Source organism: Bombina bombina, chromosome 9, assembly GCF_027579735.1.
Source record: "Bombina bombina isolate aBomBom1 chromosome 9, aBomBom1.pri, whole genome shotgun sequence".
In the NCBI taxonomy this organism is placed as follows: Eukaryota; Metazoa; Chordata; class Amphibia; order Anura; family Bombinatoridae; genus Bombina; species Bombina bombina.
In genome coordinates, this window is record NC_069507.1 from 159,292,642 (window position 1) to 159,310,875 (window position 18,234).

Consider the following 18,234-nt stretch of genomic DNA (forward strand, 5'->3'; position numbering starts at 1 on the left):
CAAACACTCACATATCTCTTGAAGCCCCTTTGGCATTACTAAATCTCTTACCAAAACGTGTGTGTAAACTCCGCACAAGACTTATTTAATTCTCCCTGAACGCAGCTAGATTTCTCATAGCAACGCATTGGAAATCCCAACACGTCCCTACAATGATCATGTGGGTACAATTGATGTAAAACATGATAAACCTTGAAGAATATGATTATCTTAAAAGCAATAAACTTGACATGTTTTAGGACATAAAATTTTATTAGGAAACCAGTAAACAGACCTTTCAAACTTCTGTAAATATAGCTTAAAAAGCATATATCCCACAACACACAGTAGAGGCTTTTAAATAAATAAAAAAATGATGCTTAGCAAGTGATATATTTTGAATGGCAGCACAGTTCTTAACAATTCGAGTGATCGGCACCATTTGTTGTTTATTTTTAGTTTCTTGTTAAACTTGAGTCTGTTTTTATATATTATCCATGTAACTAAAGATACTACCAAGATATTGCAGCTGACCACCAGCATTACTTAAATGCCAACCTGAAGTAAAGACTTAGAGGCCCATTTATCAAGCTCCGTATGGCGCTTGAGTGCCCGTGTTTCTGGCGAGTCTTCAGACTCGCCAGAAACAGCAGTTATGAAGCAGCGGTCTAAAGACCGCTGCTCCATAACCCTGTCCGCCTGCTCTGAGCAGGCGAACAGGAATCGCCACAATTCAACCCGATCGAGTATGCTCGGGTTGATTGATACCTCCCTGCTGGCGGCCCATTGGCCGCGAGTCTGCAGGGGGCGGCATTGCACCAGCAGCTCTTGTGAGCTGCTGGTGCAATACTGAATACGGAGAGCATATTGCTCTCCGCATTCAGCAAGGGCTTGCGGACCTGATTCGCACTGTAGGATCAGGTCCGCAAGACCATTGATACATAGGCCCCTTAGGGGTAGATTTATCAAGCAGTGGATGCTGCAATCTACCCCTTACTTTCAGGCTCACTAGAAATGTAAGTTAAGAAGCAGCGGTCATAAGATCGCTGCTCCTTAACTCATCCGCCACCTCTGAGGCGGCGGACAGCAATCAGCCCGATCGGATACGATCGGGTTGATTGACACCCCCTGCTGCAGGAGGCAGCATTGCACAAGCATTTCACGAGAAATGCTTGTGCAATAATAAATGCCGACAGTGTATGCTGTCCGCCCGCACATTGATAAATCTACCCCTATGTATACTTGGACACTATTGAACGGAGAACTTAGAGCAAGATAATATCTTCTCATGACTTCTATGTAATGCTTACACTCATTTCCTTCTTTGTTTGTTATTTCAAAATATTAATACAAATTATAAGTAAAAAAAAATATATGGTCTTCTTAATGCGTGATAAAAAACAGAAGATTCATCACCCTCTAAACTGACCTGAGTGCTCATAAGTGTCAGGTTAGAGTATTGTATTAAATGTTGGTTTAACAAATAAAGGGGCAGGAAAGTCTAAATACACATGCACACTCCTGGGCTCACCTAGGATTTACTCTTTCACAAAAGGATAGCAAGAGAACTAAGCAAAATTGATGATATAAGTACATTTCAAAACCATTCTGTCTATTGAAAGGGACATGGAACCCAATATTTTTCTTTTGTGATTCAGATAGAGAATATCATTTTAAACAACTTTCCAATTTACTTCTATTATTTAATTTGCTTTCTACTCTTGCTATCCTTTGCTGAAAGGTTTATCTAGGAAAGCTCAGGAGCAGCAACGGTCCTAGGTTCTAGCTGCTGATTGGTGGCTGCATATATATATATATATATATATATATACACGGTTTGTTATTGGCTCACCCATGTGTTCACTTAGAAACCAGTAGAGCATTGCTGCTCCTTCAACAAATGATACCAAGAGAATGAAACAAATTAGTAATAGAAGTAAATTAGAAAGTTGTTTAACATTGAATTGTCTATCTGTATCATGAAAGAAAAATTTGGGGTTTCATGTTTCTTTAAGTTTAATTTTGACTTTACTGTCCCTTTAAGACTTACCTAGTTAACTATAGAAAAGACAGAGCTTGATCACATTTCACAAATATAAATTAAAGCCCTCTTAGAAACGTATTCTTCCCCTGTTCTGTGGCTAATGGCAGAACAAAGTTACTTATCTCTAGTGAAGAGGTAAATTACAGGAACATATTGTACAATGCTATGTTTTTTTAACCCCTTAAAGGGACATGAAAGCCATTTTTTTTCTTTCATGATTTAGAAAGAGCATGTCATTTTAAACAACTTTCTAATTTACTTCTATTATCTAATTTGCTTAATTCTCTTGATATCACTTGCTGAAAAGCATATCTAGATATGCTCAGTAGCTGCTGATTGGTTGCTGCACCTAGAGGCCTTGTGTGATTGGTTCACACATGTGCATTTCTATTTCTTCAACAAAGGATATCTAAAGAATTGAGCAACTTAGATAATAGAAGTAAATTGGAAAGTTGTTTAAAATTGCATGCCCTATCTGAATCATGAAGTTTAATTTTGACTAGACTGTCCCTTTAAGGACCACAGCACTTTTCCATTTTCTGACCCTTTGGGACCAGGGCTATTTTTACTTTTTTGCGTTGTTTGATTTTAGCTGTAATTTTCCTCTTACTCATTTACTGTACCCACACAAATTATATACCGTTTTTCTCGCCATTAAATGGACTTTCTAAAGATACCATTATTTTCATCATATCTTATAATTTACTATAAAGAAAATTATAAAATATGATGAAAAAATGGAGAAAAAAAAATACACTTTTTCTAACTTTGACCCCCAAAATCTGTTACACATCTACAACCACCAAAAAACCAACCATGCTAAATAGTTTCTAAATTTTGTCCTGAGTTTAGAAATACCCAATGTTTACATCTTCTTTGCTTTTTTTGCAAGTTATAGGGCAATAAATACAAGTAGCACTTTGCTATTTCCAAAACATTTGTTTTCAAAATTAGCGATAGTTACATTGGAACACTGATATCTTTCAGGAATCCCTGAATATCCCTTGACAAGTATATATATGTTTTTAGAAGACAACCCAAAGTATTGATCTAGGCCCATTTTGATATATTTCATGCCACCATTTCACTGCCAAATACGATCAAATAAATTAAAATCGCTAATTTTTTCACAAATTTTAGGTTTCTCACTGAAATTATTTGCAAACGGCTTGTGCAATTATGGCACAAATGGTTGTAAATGCTTCTCTGGGATCCCCTTTGTTCAGAAATAGCAAACATATATGGCTTTGGCGTTGCTTTTTGGTAATTAGAAGGCCGCTAAATGCCGCTGCACACCACATGTGTATTATGCCCAGCAGGGAAGGGGCTAATTAGGTAGCTTGTAGGGAGCTTGCAGGGTTAATATTAGCTTTAGTGTAGAGATCAGCCTCCCACCTGACACATCCCACCCCCTGATCCCTTCCAAACAGCTCTCTTCCCTCCCCCATACAACAATTGTCCCTCCCATCTTAAGTACTGGCAGACAGTCTTTTTTTTTTTTTTTAAACATATTCTGCTGTGTAGGATCCCCCTTAGCTCCCAACCTCCCTGACCCCCCCCCCCCCAAACAGCTCTCTAACCCTCCCCCTCTACCTTGAGCGCCATCTTGGTTGCTGGCAGCTGTCTGCCAGTACCCAGTTTGCCATAAAATATGGTATTTTATATAATTATTAAATAATTTTCTGTAGTGTAGCTGTCCCTTCAATATCTAACCCCCCACCCCCTCCCAGATCCCTTAGCTAAAAAATCCCACCCTCCCCAGTCCCCTCTCCCACCTTATCTAATATTGTGCCATAGTGTAGCGTTCCCACCCGCGCCCCCGCATGCAATCCCGCCCCCCTCTGACTACTTCCTCCCATCGATGGCCGCCCACCCACCTCAGCTCCCACCCACCAACGATCACGACCATCGATGGCCGATGCGGAGAGGGCCACAGAGTGTCTCTCTCTGCATCGGATGGCTAACAAATGTTTTTGCAGGATGCCTCAATATCGAGGCATCACTGCAATAACATGAAAGCGGCTGGAAGCGATCAGGATCGCTTCCATCGCTTGGAAACACTAACGACGTACAGGGTACGTCCTTGTTTGTTAACAACCTTTTTTTGTAGGATGTACCCTGTACCCAAATTTTTTCTTTCATGATTCAGATAGAGCATGCAATTTTAAGCATCTTTCTAATTTACTCCTATTGTCAAATTTTCTTTATTCTCTTGGTATCTATATTTGAAAAGCAAGAATTTAAGTTTAAATGCCAGCCTATTTTTGATGAACAACCTGGGTTGTCCTTGCTGATTGGACAGCACCAATAAATAAGTGCTGTCCATGGTTCTGAACCACAAATTGGCTGGCTCCTTAGCTTAGTTGTCTTCTTTTTCAAATAAAGAAAGCAAGAGAACGAAGAAAAATTGATAATTGGAGTAAATTAGAAAGTTGCTTAAAATTGCTTGCTCTATATGAATCAAAAAAGAAAAAAATTGGGTTCAGTGTCCCTTTAAGGGGTTAACTATGCATATTAAAACATTTAGGGCTTGATGATCTAAAGCTCTCAGCACTGGTGACATTATCTAAGAAGCCTCATCAGTACTGTGAGGTATCTCAAAGAATGTTAGAAAGTCAGATTTTACCTTCAGAGCTGTTAATCTCACTATACAGGGTTTTGGATGTGAAGGAGAGACACATTCATTGCAATATTATGCTAAAAAAAGCATATTTAGCCTGAATGCTCGCCGGAAACCGAAGTTATGAAGCAGCGGTCTAAACCGCTGCTCCATAACTTGTCCGCCTGCTCTGAGGCAGCGGACAGAAATCAACCCGATCGAGTTGGTACCCCCTGCTAGCGGCCAATTGGCCACGAATCGGCAGGGGCAGCATTGCACCAGCAGTTCACAAGAACTGCTGGTGCAATGATAAATTCCGACAGCATATGCTGTCGCATTTATTGGTGTGCAGCGGACATGATACACTATATTGTATCATGTCCGCTCGCACATTGATAAATATGCCCCTTGGTGTGATTTCTCTCTATGTGAATTTCATTTATAATCAGACCCTTTAAGGGAAAAAAAATGGGGTTTTATGTCTCTTTACTAATGTAAACACTTTTTTTTTTTAATATATACATTTATTATACATACATCTGTAAGGCTACACATAACATGATTCAGATTTCTTATAAAACTAAAAATGTTCAATTTGTTTTTAAATAAAGCTTTTATACTGTAAAACAGGTTGTTTTTTTATACATTTATTATACATACATTTTTAAGGCTACAAATAACATGATGAGGAAATACAAAAAAACAAGTTTTTAAATAAGATTATTTTACATACAAGAATGATGCATTCATCATAAAAGTAATATTCACATCAATATATACAGTACATATGATGTTTTAGAACAATATGCTCAGCTATTTTCTAAAAAGCACAAAACATTATTGGTTCATCAGAGGCAAAATGCATATTACAGGTATACCCCGCTCATACAGCGGGTTAGGGACCGGAGCCCCGCTGTAAAGTGAAAACTGCCTTAAAGTGAAACAAGGCAGTTTTAGCTTTCTTTTCACTTGCCAGTGTATTTAAAAACTTAAAAACATGTTTTAATTAACTTATATTAGGTGTGCAATAGCGCTAAGTTTAGTTTAACACTAGCACAGTATTCAATAAATACTGTACCTGTAAAATAGTGACAATCACTGAAGTACAATTTGCCAGAGTATAGCACTGAGACACAGATTGCACTGTAATGCTGTAAACAGAGTGAACTAAGGATAATAAAATGGTGCCAGTCACTTTTTTACAGCACTGTTTTAAAATCCTTGGAGGTTGAACTTCAGCTCCACAAAGCGCTGTATTAGCGAAACGCTGTAAAGTGAAACGCTGTAAAGTGAGGTATACCTGTATTTAAGAGGACATAAATAGTATTTGAAATGTTTCAATTTACAAATAGTAACCGATGTTATGTAACGTTAACATGCAAGCAACCTTCTAGCTATGGTTGTAGATTGCTGCACATTTGTTCCTGCTTCAAATGCTGCTGGCAACCGTTCAAATTCTGGCTATGCACAGGAGACAAATGCGCATGCACACAGCTGACAAACTTTAAACAATATGTATGATCATTAAAATGTAATACTGTTTATTAGTAGTACGTTTTGCTAATATATCCAACAGAATACAACAGATAAAGGTCACACTTGAATATATTATAAAAGCCTAAATATTTGGACAACTTCTATTAAACAGTATACATTAAAATCTTATCTTAATATGTCCAACAGTATCATCTGACGCATTTAGGCTTTACAGGATATTGGGCAGTAGCATAATATTACCAATAAAGCAGCCATAAAATATTTCTAAAAATTATTCTAATGTTTAATCTTCCAAAGTGATTTTTTTTTTTTAAACTTGGAATGGATACAGCAACGTTGTAAATATTATTTCTTCTCTGCTCATGCCCATGGATTTCTGGTGATCAGTACTCAACTGACATCTGCAAGGCTGAAAGCACATGGGGATGACTCCAACACCTTAGATGGACACAGCTTGGGAGATTAAATACATCCTTAAACATAGTAACATTTTAGTATGTATTTATTTTTATTTAAATTGCCCCAAAGTATTATATGCTGGATTGGGCCTTTAAAGAGACACTGTAGTGCAAAATTTACATGCTCCAATTCGTATAAGCTTGACATTTTCATATGACTGATACTGTAAATCTATAAGTTTAATCTCTGCAAAGTTGTTAAACACATAGTTAAAGTAATTCTCAGGATTCACAGAGAAATGCACTGATATAGTACTACCAAAAAACATCCTGAATATGCAGAAATATTTGGTAACAACTTTTTCTCCACTGGAGTCCACAGGATATCAGCATCTTCTCATTTCAGTAGATGTTTTAGCTGGTCCTGAAGATTTGAAGATTGCTCAACACTATAACATAAAAAGCAAAGTGAAGTATATGTAAAATATTAACTCTGTGGTATATATAAAAGCCTATACATTTTCTAATCAAATGAGGACTAAAAGAGTCAAGGCTTATGTGACCATAAATTATAAACTCAAGGCTCAACAAATTCAGGGCACCAGGTTGCTATAGTGATAAAGAACTAGACAGCTTCCTAACCTTCACCTGATTAACATTAGCCTGCTAACATAGCTATATAAAAGTAAGAGCAATCTCTAGAATACTCAAAGGAGGAGGCGCTAACAAAGCTGGAAGTTAAATTAAAATAATAATAATGTGCAATATGTAAAAAGTTAAATATATTTAATTCTGTAAGTCTTATTCTAAAGACTTACGGCACATAATTAAAACACAGATTAAAGTGAATGTAAATTTTGATGCTAAAGTGCCCGGTTTTTAAAAATTTCGATTAAAAACAGGAGCACTTTAATTCATCAAAATTTACATTTCACTTGTTGTGAAAAAATACTTACCTTTTAAACTTGACAGCCACTCCAGCTTCCCCCGGTCTTCGCAAAGCCATTTCTGACGTCAGAAATGATGGATTGGTCATCCTCCAATCGCGGCTTTCCCCCCAGGGGAAATCAATGTCCGATTCAAAGACGTGATTGGAGGAAGCCGGATTCCTCATTTTAGACCCAGGAAGAGGCATTGCAACAGGCGGAGGAAGCTGGAGCAGTACTTAAAATGGGGGTGACCTTTGGGGGGAGGGAAAAGAGCTGTTTGAGAGGGGTCAGGGAGGGATGTGTCAGGTGGGAGGCTGATCTCTACACTAAAGCTAATAATAGGCATAATACAAGTGTGGTGCGCAGCAGCATTTAGTGGCCTTCTAATTACCAAAAAGCAATGTCAAAGCCATATATGTCTGCTATTTCTGAACAAAGGGGAATGTGCCATAATTGCACAAGCTATTTGTAAATAATTTCAGTGGGAAACCTAAAATTGTGAAAAAGTTAACGATTTTTTTTATTTGATTGCGGTAAAATGGTGGCATGAAATATACCAAAATGGGCCTAGATCAATACTTTGGGTTGTCTACTATAAAAAAAAAAAAATACATATAGTTTTGATAGGTAAATATAAAAAAAGGCTCTATTTCTGTTTAAATGTAGTAATGGCAAAAATGCTCTAGTCTTTTGAGGAAGTTTTTGTCTGAAATGCCTGGTCCTTAAAAGGGACAATAAACCCAATTTTGTTCTTTAATGATTCGGATAGAAAATGCAATTTTAAGCAACTTTCTAATTTACTCCTACTATCAATTTTTATTCGTTCTCTTGCTATCTTTATTTAGAAAGTAGGAATTTAAAGCTTTGTAGCTGGACCATTTTAGGTTCAGCACCATGGATAACGCATGCTTATTGGTGAATACAATTAGCAAACCAATAAGCAAGCATAACCAAGGTTCTCAACCAAAAATGGGCCTGCTCTTAAGCTTTACATTACAGCTTTTTAAATAAAGCTAGAAAGAGAATGAAGAAAAATTGATAGTAGGAGTAAATTAGAAAGTTGCATGTTTATCTGAATCATTAAAGAAAAAATTTGGGTTTAGTGTCCCTTTAAGGGGTTAAAAACGTCCACGATTGCTGAAAAAACAAAAACTCTTTCAGTAGTGCTTTGTTCATGAGGGATTACCCCTGGACATTACCGGACAAGCAGCCTTAATCATACCGCTATTTTGGTACCGGTTCTGTTGATGTGTCCTCATGGGGCTTCAAGAGGTGTAGGTATACAATGACCTTCCAGGATAAGAAAGATCTTACCGGTGAGGAGTTGATATGAGTTTATCTTTGCTTTTCTCAGTCAGTGTCCTCGCTGAATACGCGGCAGCCTGCCCTTCAGTACGTGACGTGCGCAGTGCTCCTATGTAAGTGTTGATGAAAGGTACAGATGGTGTAACTGCAGTTATCGTCCTTTGATAGTCAGTGCTGTACTCAGATCCACATCTACGCGTTTCGCCCTATCACAGGACTTTCTCAAGAATAGGATCAAGGCCGCTTGTCCGGTAAGGTCCAGGGGTAATCCCTCATGAACGAAGCACTACTGAAAGAGTGTTAAGTTGTTTGTTTTTTTCCAACAATCATTGACGTTTTAATAAGCTGACTTCTCTGGTGACTTTTTGGTGATACAAGAGGTATTTGTTATTTGACACTTTTGAAATCCTTTTGTGCTTGGAAAGCCACTTTCTTTGCTCACAGGGTTCCTTATATGGACGGCTGATATTTTGCCTTTAAAACAATATATGCATCCGTTTTGTGGGGTAATTAAAGATTTCTCTATCAGCTGTTTGTTGGGAGACGTCCCATTTTTTAAAGTCTTTTTTTAATGCATTAATCTGTGTTTTAAAGTGTCAGTAAACTTTAAAAAAAAATGTTATATAATTCTGCACATAGTGCAGAATTATATAACATTATATTAGCCAAACATTATAAAACATAATTGTACCTTATTAATTTAAAAAAACAAACGCTGTTTCACAGACCCGCTCTCTGCTGAGCGGGTCTGTTATATTTAGTCAGCGCATCGGGCCAGCTGTATAGTCACAGCCCGGCCCGACCGCGCCATAAGACTAAGTGCAGCTCCCTTAGTGCTATGGCGCGGTTGGGCCCGGGCTGTGACTATACAGCTGGCCCGATGCGCTGACTAAATATAACAGACCCGCTCAGCAGAGAGCAGGTCTGTGAAACAGCGTTTGTTTTTTTTAAATTAATAAGGTACAATTATGTTTTATAATGTTTGGCTAATATAATGTTATATAATTCTGCACTATGTGCAGAATTATATAACATTATATTTAAGGTTTACTGTCCCTTTAAGTATGTGTCATGAGTCTTTAGAATAAGACTTACAGAATTAAATATATTTAACTTTTTACACATTGCACTTTATTATTATTATTTTAATTTAACTTCCAATTTTGTTAGCACCTCCTCCTTTGAGTATTCTGTACATTTTGTCTATAATCCTAATTTTGGAGGCGTTAGGACATCCCTAGGACATCCCTGCCCAATGTGTGTAAAAGCAATCTCTAACAGACTTTTAGCATGCAAGAAAATCTTTCTTAAAAAAGGACAGTAAATACCTTTTAAATTACAGAATTTTTCAGCAGTCTTGCAATAAATAAACATAGTAGGTAAGTTTTAAAATGTTTTGAATGCATTAGCATCTTGTTTGCTGCAATTGTTTTTCTCATCAATAGCCAATAAGGACGTATTACTGGAAAAGACAAGGCTAGCCACATTCATTATGTTGTTTGCTTTTGCAGTTCATTATCTGATCATCTCTGCTAAAACCAATTAGGAACAGATATTGTCAGTATTAGGCATGTGAAGCCACATGCTCTTCCAGTTGTCAAAATTGGAAAAAAAAAAAAAAATCATACTTAAAGGGACACTAAACCCAAACTTTTTATTTCATGATTCAGATAGAACATGAAATTTTAAGCAACTTTCTAATTTACGCCTATTATCATTTTTTCTTTGTTCTCTTGCTATCTTTATTTAAAAAGCTGGAATGTGATGCAAAGGAGCCGGCCCATTTTTGGTTGAGAACCTGGGTTATGCTTGCTTATTGGTGGGTAAATGTAAGCCTCCAATAAGCAAGTGCTATCCATGGTGCTGAACCTAAAATACTTCATGCTGATAATTCCTTTATTTATCTGCAGTGTATGCTAAACTAAGCGCCTCAGGCCTCCCCCAGCAGAAAGCTATTTTTTCCCAATTGGCATTATGCTGTATGGCTAGCACGCTATTAGCTAACATTGATAAAATAGTGTTCTGCCGTGGGCAGTCTAAGGCGCTCGCTCAGAGCGGCTGGCATACTCTGCAGGCAAATAAAGAAACTTTCAGCATTAGGTATTTTATAGTTGTTTTACTAAACATAATTAAAAGGGACATGAAATCCTATTTTTTTTTCCTTTCATGATTAAGATAGAGCATAAATAAAATTTAAGAAAGTTTACAATGTACTTCAATTATGAAATTTACTTAACCCCTTAACAACCACTACGTACCATGTACGCCACTGGATGTTAAGCTTTTTCTAGCCCGTGATAGCTCAGGTCTCACCACCAGCAGCAAGACTGCGCTATTACAACCTCCCTCCTGCAAACCTCCTATTATAGCCGAGCTATCAAAAAAGCAAGCCCCATTGAAAGAACAGCGACATAAAGGGTACGTCTCTAACCATTAAGGGCTTAATTTTCTTGGTATCCTTTGTTGAAAAACAGGTAGGTATGCTTTAGGGCCTGCATATGTATGGAGCCCTATAAGGCATCTGCTTTGCAAGAACGCTTTTAACAATGTTATACATTGTGGTAACATTGCTGCCATCTAGTGCTAAAAAGCATTTTTTGCAATACGGCAATATAGTTCTTCAGATACATACAAGATGCCTACCTAGGTATTCTCTTCACCAAAGAGTACCATAAGAACAGAGTAAATTTGATAAAAGAAGAAAATTGGAAACATTCTTAAAATCCTGTGCTCTGTTTGAATGACTAAAGTGTTTACTGTCCGTTTAACCCCTTAATGACCACAGCACTTTTCCATTTTCTGTCCGTTTGGGACCAAGGCTATTTTTACATTTTTGCGGTGTTTGTGTTTAGCTGTAATTTTCCTCTTGCTCATTTACTGTACCCACACATATTATATACCGTTTTTCTCGCCATTAAATGGACTTTCCAAAGATACCATTATTTTCATCATATCTTATAATTTATTGTAAAAAAAATTATAAAATATGAGAAAAAAAATGGAAAAAACACACTTTTTCTAACTTTGACCCCCACAAAAAAAACACCCATGCTAAATATTTTCTAAATTTTGTCCTGAGTTTAGAAATAACCAATGTTTACATGTTCTTTGCTTTTTTTGCAAGCTATAGGGCCATAAATACAAGTAGCACTTTGCTATTTCCAAACCATTTTATTCAAGATTAGCGCTAGTTACATTGGGACACTGATATCTTTCAGGAATCCCTGAATATGCCTTGACATGTATATATTTTTTTTTAGAAGACATCCCAAAGTATTGATCTAGGCCAATTTTGGTATATTTCATGCCACCATTTCACCGCCAAATGCGATCAAATACAAAAAATCGTTCACTTTTTCACAAACTTTCGGTTTCTCACTGAAATTATTTACAAACAGCTTGTGCAATTATGGCATAAATGGTTGTAAATTTTTCTCTGGGATCCCCTTTGTTCAGAAATAGCAGACATATATGGCTTTGGCATTGCTTTTTGGTAATTAGAAGGCCGCTAAATGCCGCTGCGCACCACACGTGTATTATGCCCAGCAGTGCAGGGGTTAATTAGGGAGCTTGTAGGGTTAATTTTAGCTTTATTCTAGTGTAGCAGACAACCCAAAGTATTGATCTAGGCCCATTTTGGTATATTTCATGCCACCATTTCACCGCCAAATGCGATCAAATAAAAAAAAAGTTCCCTTTTTCACAAACTTTTTGTTTCTCACTGAAATTATTTACAAACAGCTTGTGCAATTATGACATAAATGGTTGTAAATTTTTCTCTGTGATCCCCTTTGTTCAGAAATAGCAGACACATATGGCTTTGGCGTTGCTTTTTGGTACTTAGGCCGCTAAATGCGCATCACACGTATTATGGCTAGCAGTGAAGGGGTTAATTAGGTAGCTTGTAGGGAGCTTGCAGGGTTAATTTTAGATTTAGTGTAGAGCTTAGCCTCCCACCTGAAACATCAGACCCCCTGATCCCTCCCAAACAGCTCTCTTCCCTCCCCCACCCCACAATTGTCCCCGCCATCTTAAGTACTGGCAGAAACTGCCAGTACTAAAATAAAAGCTATATTTGGGCTTTTTTTTTTTTAAAAGAAAAGGCATATTTACATATGCTGCTCTGTAGGACCCCCCCTTTAGCCCCCAAACTGACTGATCCCCCACCAAACAGCTCTCTAACTCTCCCCCTCTGTCTTAATGGCCGCCATCTTGGGTACTGGCAGCTGTCTGCCAGTACCCAGCTTAGAATAAAATTGGTGATTTTTAAATTTTTCCCCTTTTCTGTAGTGTAGCACCCTGCCCCACCAAAGACCAACCCCCCACCCCCTCCTAGATACCTTCGATTTATATTTTTTTTCCCATTAAAATACCCCTTTCTCAAACTTTTATACAGTTATATTTTCTGTAGTGTAGCGTTCCCACCCGCTCCCGCCCCGTGCACGCGCCCGCCCGCCGCCCCCGTGCACGCCCCCATCGGCTCTGCCCCCGATCCCGCCCCCCTCTACATTACCCGGCCCATCGATGGCCGCCCACCCGCCTCCCAAGTCGGCTCCCACCCACCAACGATACCGGCCATCGATGTCCGGTGCAGAGGGCCACAGAGTGGCTCTCTCTGCATCGGATGGCCATCTAGCGTTATTGCAGGATGCCTCCATATCGAGGCATCACTGCAATAACCGGAAAGCAGCTGGAAGCGAGCAGGATCGCTTCCAGCTGCTTTCCACACCGAGGACGTGCAGGGTACGTCCTCAGGCGTTAACTGCCTTTTTTTTTGAGGACGTACCCTGCACGTCCTCGGTCATTAAGGGGTTAACAAAGGCAGCTCCAGAGGGAACGCGTTGGATATAAAGAAAATCTTACTGATATATTTCTTAAAGGTAACCAATAGCTAAAATGTGTACTTGGTTTGTAAAAAATGCAGCTTGATTGCATATTTAAACGTCCATAGGTGACCATTTGTAATATTACTGGATCTAGAGGCTAGGTCTCTGTAGTACATTGCTGCTCTGGAGCTTACTTTAACTATGTGTTTCACTGTTTTTCAGCAGTTAAGCACATAGGTATTTGCAACAGTGCAGTAATAAAATGTTCTAACACTTTTGTACTTTTATGTCCCTTTAAACCCTTGCGCCATCTGGACGTAGGTACTACGTCACACAGTACTTTGCCTAACGTACTGTGTTGATTTAGTACCTACGTCCAACACAGAGGCACATGCTGCGGTCCCCGATGTCAGTTTAGACAGCAGAGACTACAGCTGTGGCAAAAGACATCTGCCTTCATATGGTAAGTGAAAAAAAAGCCCTAAACTACATACTGGCAGACTTTCTGCCAGTACCTAAGATAGTGGTGACTAATTGGGGGGAAGAAAGGATTTGGGAGGAATCAGGGGGGTGTCAGGGTAATATCTACACTACAGCAAAAATTAACCTTACAAGCTAACTGATTAACCCCTTCACTGCCGCAAATTTCAGAAGTGTGGTGTACAGCAGCAATTAGCGGCCTTCTAATTACCAAAAACTAATTGCAAAGCCATGCATGTCTACCGTTTATAAACTAAGGGGACCCCAGAGAAGCTTTTACAAACATTTGTCTCATTATTGCAGTAGCTGTGTGTAAATAATTTCAGTAAGAAATTTGGAGTCCAAATAGTGGCATCTAATATACCAAAATGGGGTTAGATCAATACTTTGGGTTTTCTACTTTAAAAAACTATACAGTTTTCATAGGTAAATAAAAAAAACAAAGGCTCTTGCTTCAGTACTTTTGGACAGTTTTTCTCTGAAATTCTTGGTAGCGAAGGGGTTCAACAATAAACCCATAAAGCTTGGAGAGGTATCAACTTGTTTACTTACTTTTTCTGGATAGCTTCCTGCCTAAAAGAAAGAATAAATAATCTGTCAAGGTACTAGATGGCATGTGGTTAAAGAGTAAATAAATATATAGAAAATTCAGAATACATCTTACTGATACTGCAGGTGAGTGGTTATAATGGCCATTTTTCTGAGGCTCTATAAAAAAAATAAAAATAATGATTACGCAAAACAGTTGAGAGCAATAGTGAGAGTCAAACAGTAGTGACATGACATATCACCATTTTTTATAGTTAAAAAAATAGATAATCCCTTTATTACACATTCTCACACATTCCCCAGTTTTGCACAGCCAACATGGTTGTATTAATATACTTTTTACCTCTGTGATTACCTTGTATCTAAACCTCTTCTGACAGCCCCCTGATCACATGTCTATTTATTATCTAATGACTTACACTTTAGCTAAATAGTGCTGTGTCCTGCACAACTCCATGGGAGTGAGCACGCTATCTATGTGTCACACAACAAGTCTGTTGTGAAAAGCTAATAAAAAAAAGCATGTGATAAGAGGCTGTCTGTAGTGGATTAGAAACAGGCAAAAATGTAGAGCTTTAAATGTTCTAAAGTATATTAATATAACAATGTTTGTTGTGCAATCCTGGGGAATGAGTAGTAAAGGCGTTATCTATCTTTTTAAACAAATACAATTTTGGTGTAGACTGTCTCTTTAAAATAGCTACAGGGACACCTTTTTAAATGGGCTGATCTCTCTCCCCCATCCCCAATGGGTGGTTGATTTCTGCTGATGTATATATTTTTTTTGTATTTTATATATGTAATTATATTAGGAATGCACTTTGGGTGTTATAGGTGTGTAAAATTAGGTGTGTCACCTGAATTTAACAAATATGTCTGGAGTTGTTGCAAAGCAAAAGACATTAGATAACCACTTAGCTCTCATCATACTTTGAACTGCAATTACAGCAAGCTGTCACAGCTCTTTTGCAAATAAACATGGGGTTAAGGAGTTTTACCCAGGGTAATAGAGTTTCCATTCATGTAGCTACAGTTATAAGTGCTTTGCTTGTTTCTTTACAAAATGTATGTGGCTTAGTGTGAACATACTCTGATGAAATACACCAGAAAGAAATAATAAAAATAAAACGTTCTTACATCTTCAGAATGCAAGATGACATCTTCCTGCAATACCATATTTCTTGCTGCATGACCAAGGAGCTATAGAAGAAAAAAGAAAAGCATAATTTGATTTGCTTTATATGTTTCACCAATACAGTACTTAATTAGCTCATGTAACAACAGGCATACCTCATTTTATTGTGCTTCATTTTATTACCCTTCTCAGATATTGCTCTGTGTCAAGCGAATCTATTGGTGTCATTTTGCCAACATATTCACATATAAACGCACAAATACACATATATACACATATAAACGCACAAATACACATATATATACACATATAAATACATATAAACGCACAAATGCACATATATACGCACAAATACACATATATACTCATATAAACGCACAAATACACATATAAACGCACAAATACACATATATATACACATATAAACGCACAAATACACATATAAACGCACAAATACACATATAAACGCACAAATACACATATATACACATATAAACGCACAAATACACATATAAACGCACAAATACACATATATACACATATATATACACAAATACACACGTATATATACATATCACCTGCAAAAGGATTAGGACTCACTGAAGGCTCAGAGGGTTAGCATTTTTTAGCAATAAAGAATTTTTAATTAAGGTATGTACATTGATTTTTTTTATTATTTTATTTTTAGACATAATGCTACCCCACACTTAATAGACTACAGTATAGCGTAAATATAACTTTTATATGCACTGAGAAACAAACAAATTTGTGTGACTTACTTTATTGCTATATTTGCTTTAAAACAGTGGTCTGGAACCAAACTCGCTATATCTCGGTGGTACACCTGTATGTACGATAGACAGGTAATTAAAGGGCCATTATAGTTTCATATTAACACTAGCAACCCAATCTGTTTAAAACCTCACAATGGGATTAAACACAGTACTAATCGGGAGCCGCAGAGCAGTGGTTCTTAACTCATCTTTAAGTAACCCCAACAGGACAGATTTTCAAATAAGGTGAAATAATCAGCTGATCAGTAACCAGTTAGGAACCTGCTCACCTATCAACTGATGATTTCACCTGTGTTTTAGACTAGTTAAAAGTGAATGGAAAGTTTCATTAAGTAGTGCCTGGTTTTTAAAAATACTATTAAAAACAGGGGCACTTTTATTGATGAAACGTTACATTGCACCATATTTGTAGAAATACTTACCTCTTCGTCTTGAAAGCCGGATCGCTGATGATGTCGCTCCCCCCGCAAGCCTCTTCCTACGTCAGAAATGATGATTCCGGTCTTTCTCCAATCCATTCCGGCATCCATTGGAAGATGCCGGGATCGTTGCTGACGTAGGAAGAGGCTTTTGACGGGCTGGCGAAGCGCTGGAACGGCATTCAAGACGATGAGGTAAGTATTTCTACAAATATGGTGCAATGTAAAGTTTCATCAATGAAAGTGCCCCTGTTCTTAATAGTATTTTTAAAAACCGGGCACTACTTGATGAAACTTTACATTCACTTTAAGATTTCATGAAAATCTAACCTGTTATGAGTACTTGAGGACTGTGGTTGAGAAACACACCCAATCAGCAGTGTCAGTTGCACTGGTGGGTGGTGCGATTACTGCTGCTAATTGGGTCAGTGGCACTTTCTGCTTGGGACCAGCTGCAGTTCTCTGCGGCCGCTGAGCAGTACTTAAAAAATTTAGTTGGGAGAAATTAAGTTTTTCATGGGAATGTGTGAAAATGTTCTGGTTGCTGGTATCATTAATTCCCTTGGTTGCAAGAAAGAAAAACGTAGGAAGTAAAAAAAAAAATCCCACTTGCACAATGCACATTTGGAATATATCAATGGGCGAAGGTATTGTTTTGTTGTTATATGCAAAGTTTTATAAAACAATGGTATTGAGCTACTATTAGAAGAAAAAAAGTAACCCTAAAATATGCTATAACAATGGTATAACAACGCAATCTTTCTATACAAGGCAGCTGGCTGCAACAGAAGTAGCCACCACTTTTACTGTCCCATAGCTCCGCCCCATCCCGTTGAGGACTCTGACCGCCTTCTCCTCACCTCTGAGCTGCGGGAACCCTTCAGCACCTGTTTGGTCAGTGCGATTACGTCAGCGCCGCACGTGCTGACCTTCTCGGTCAGCAGCCCCTTCACTGACTGCCCGTACCGAGTCTGTCCGTCAGCGGACGCTGCCATCTTGGCAACCGCTTCTCGCTCCATGAATGAAAGCTGAAGTACGGATAGCTTTTAGGTTCATAAAGTATGCAGTAGCGGAGGAGGTGGGAGGGTGTTATAAATATATGTGAAGAAACCCAGGAAGTCTTTGCTAGTGATACCACCGTGACGAAACTTCAGAAGTTAGCAAATGTTTTGTACTTCAGTTGCATATGATGCCACCATTCTGGGGAGATTGCTAATATATAAAGGGGTACAGCAGTAGTGTATTTTGGTTTTGTGCTGCTCTAGGCACTCAACATTTCA

General features: G+C 38.0%; 1 protein-coding gene across 1 annotated transcript; it reads right to left on the reverse strand.

Annotated features, from left to right (window-relative positions):
* Positions 1–5,253: 5,253 nt before the first annotated feature.
* On the reverse strand, positions 5,254–17,998 carry BORCS7 (BLOC-1 related complex subunit 7). Its single transcript, XM_053692463.1, has 5 exons — positions 17,815–17,998; positions 15,744–15,806; positions 14,722–14,765; positions 14,610–14,630; positions 5,254–6,966 (listed from the first exon to the last, which is right to left on the reverse strand). Exons 1-5 carry the CDS (start codon positions 17,971–17,973, stop codon positions 6,915–6,917), a joined length of 339 nt encoding a protein of 112 aa, XP_053548438.1. The 5' UTR covers positions 17,974–17,998; the 3' UTR covers positions 5,254–6,914.
* Positions 17,999–18,234: the final 236 nt, after the last annotated feature.

What these genes read in the sequence shown, in the direction of transcription:
- BORCS7 (XM_053692463.1), bottom strand. Translation starts at nt 17,973, where the DNA reads ATGGAGCGAGAAGCGGTTGCCAAGATGGCAGCGTCCGCTGACGGACAG. An exon ending in AGGGTTCCCGCAGCTCAGAG is followed by an intron (nt 15,807 to 17,814) that starts GTGAGGAGAAGG and finishes TTTCTTCTATAG; the next exon opens with CTCCTTGGTCATGCAGCAAG. An exon ending in ACCACTCACCTGCAGTATCA is followed by an intron (nt 14,631 to 14,721) that starts GTAAGATGTATT and finishes TCTTTCTTTTAG; the next exon opens with GCAGGAAGCTATCCAGAAAA.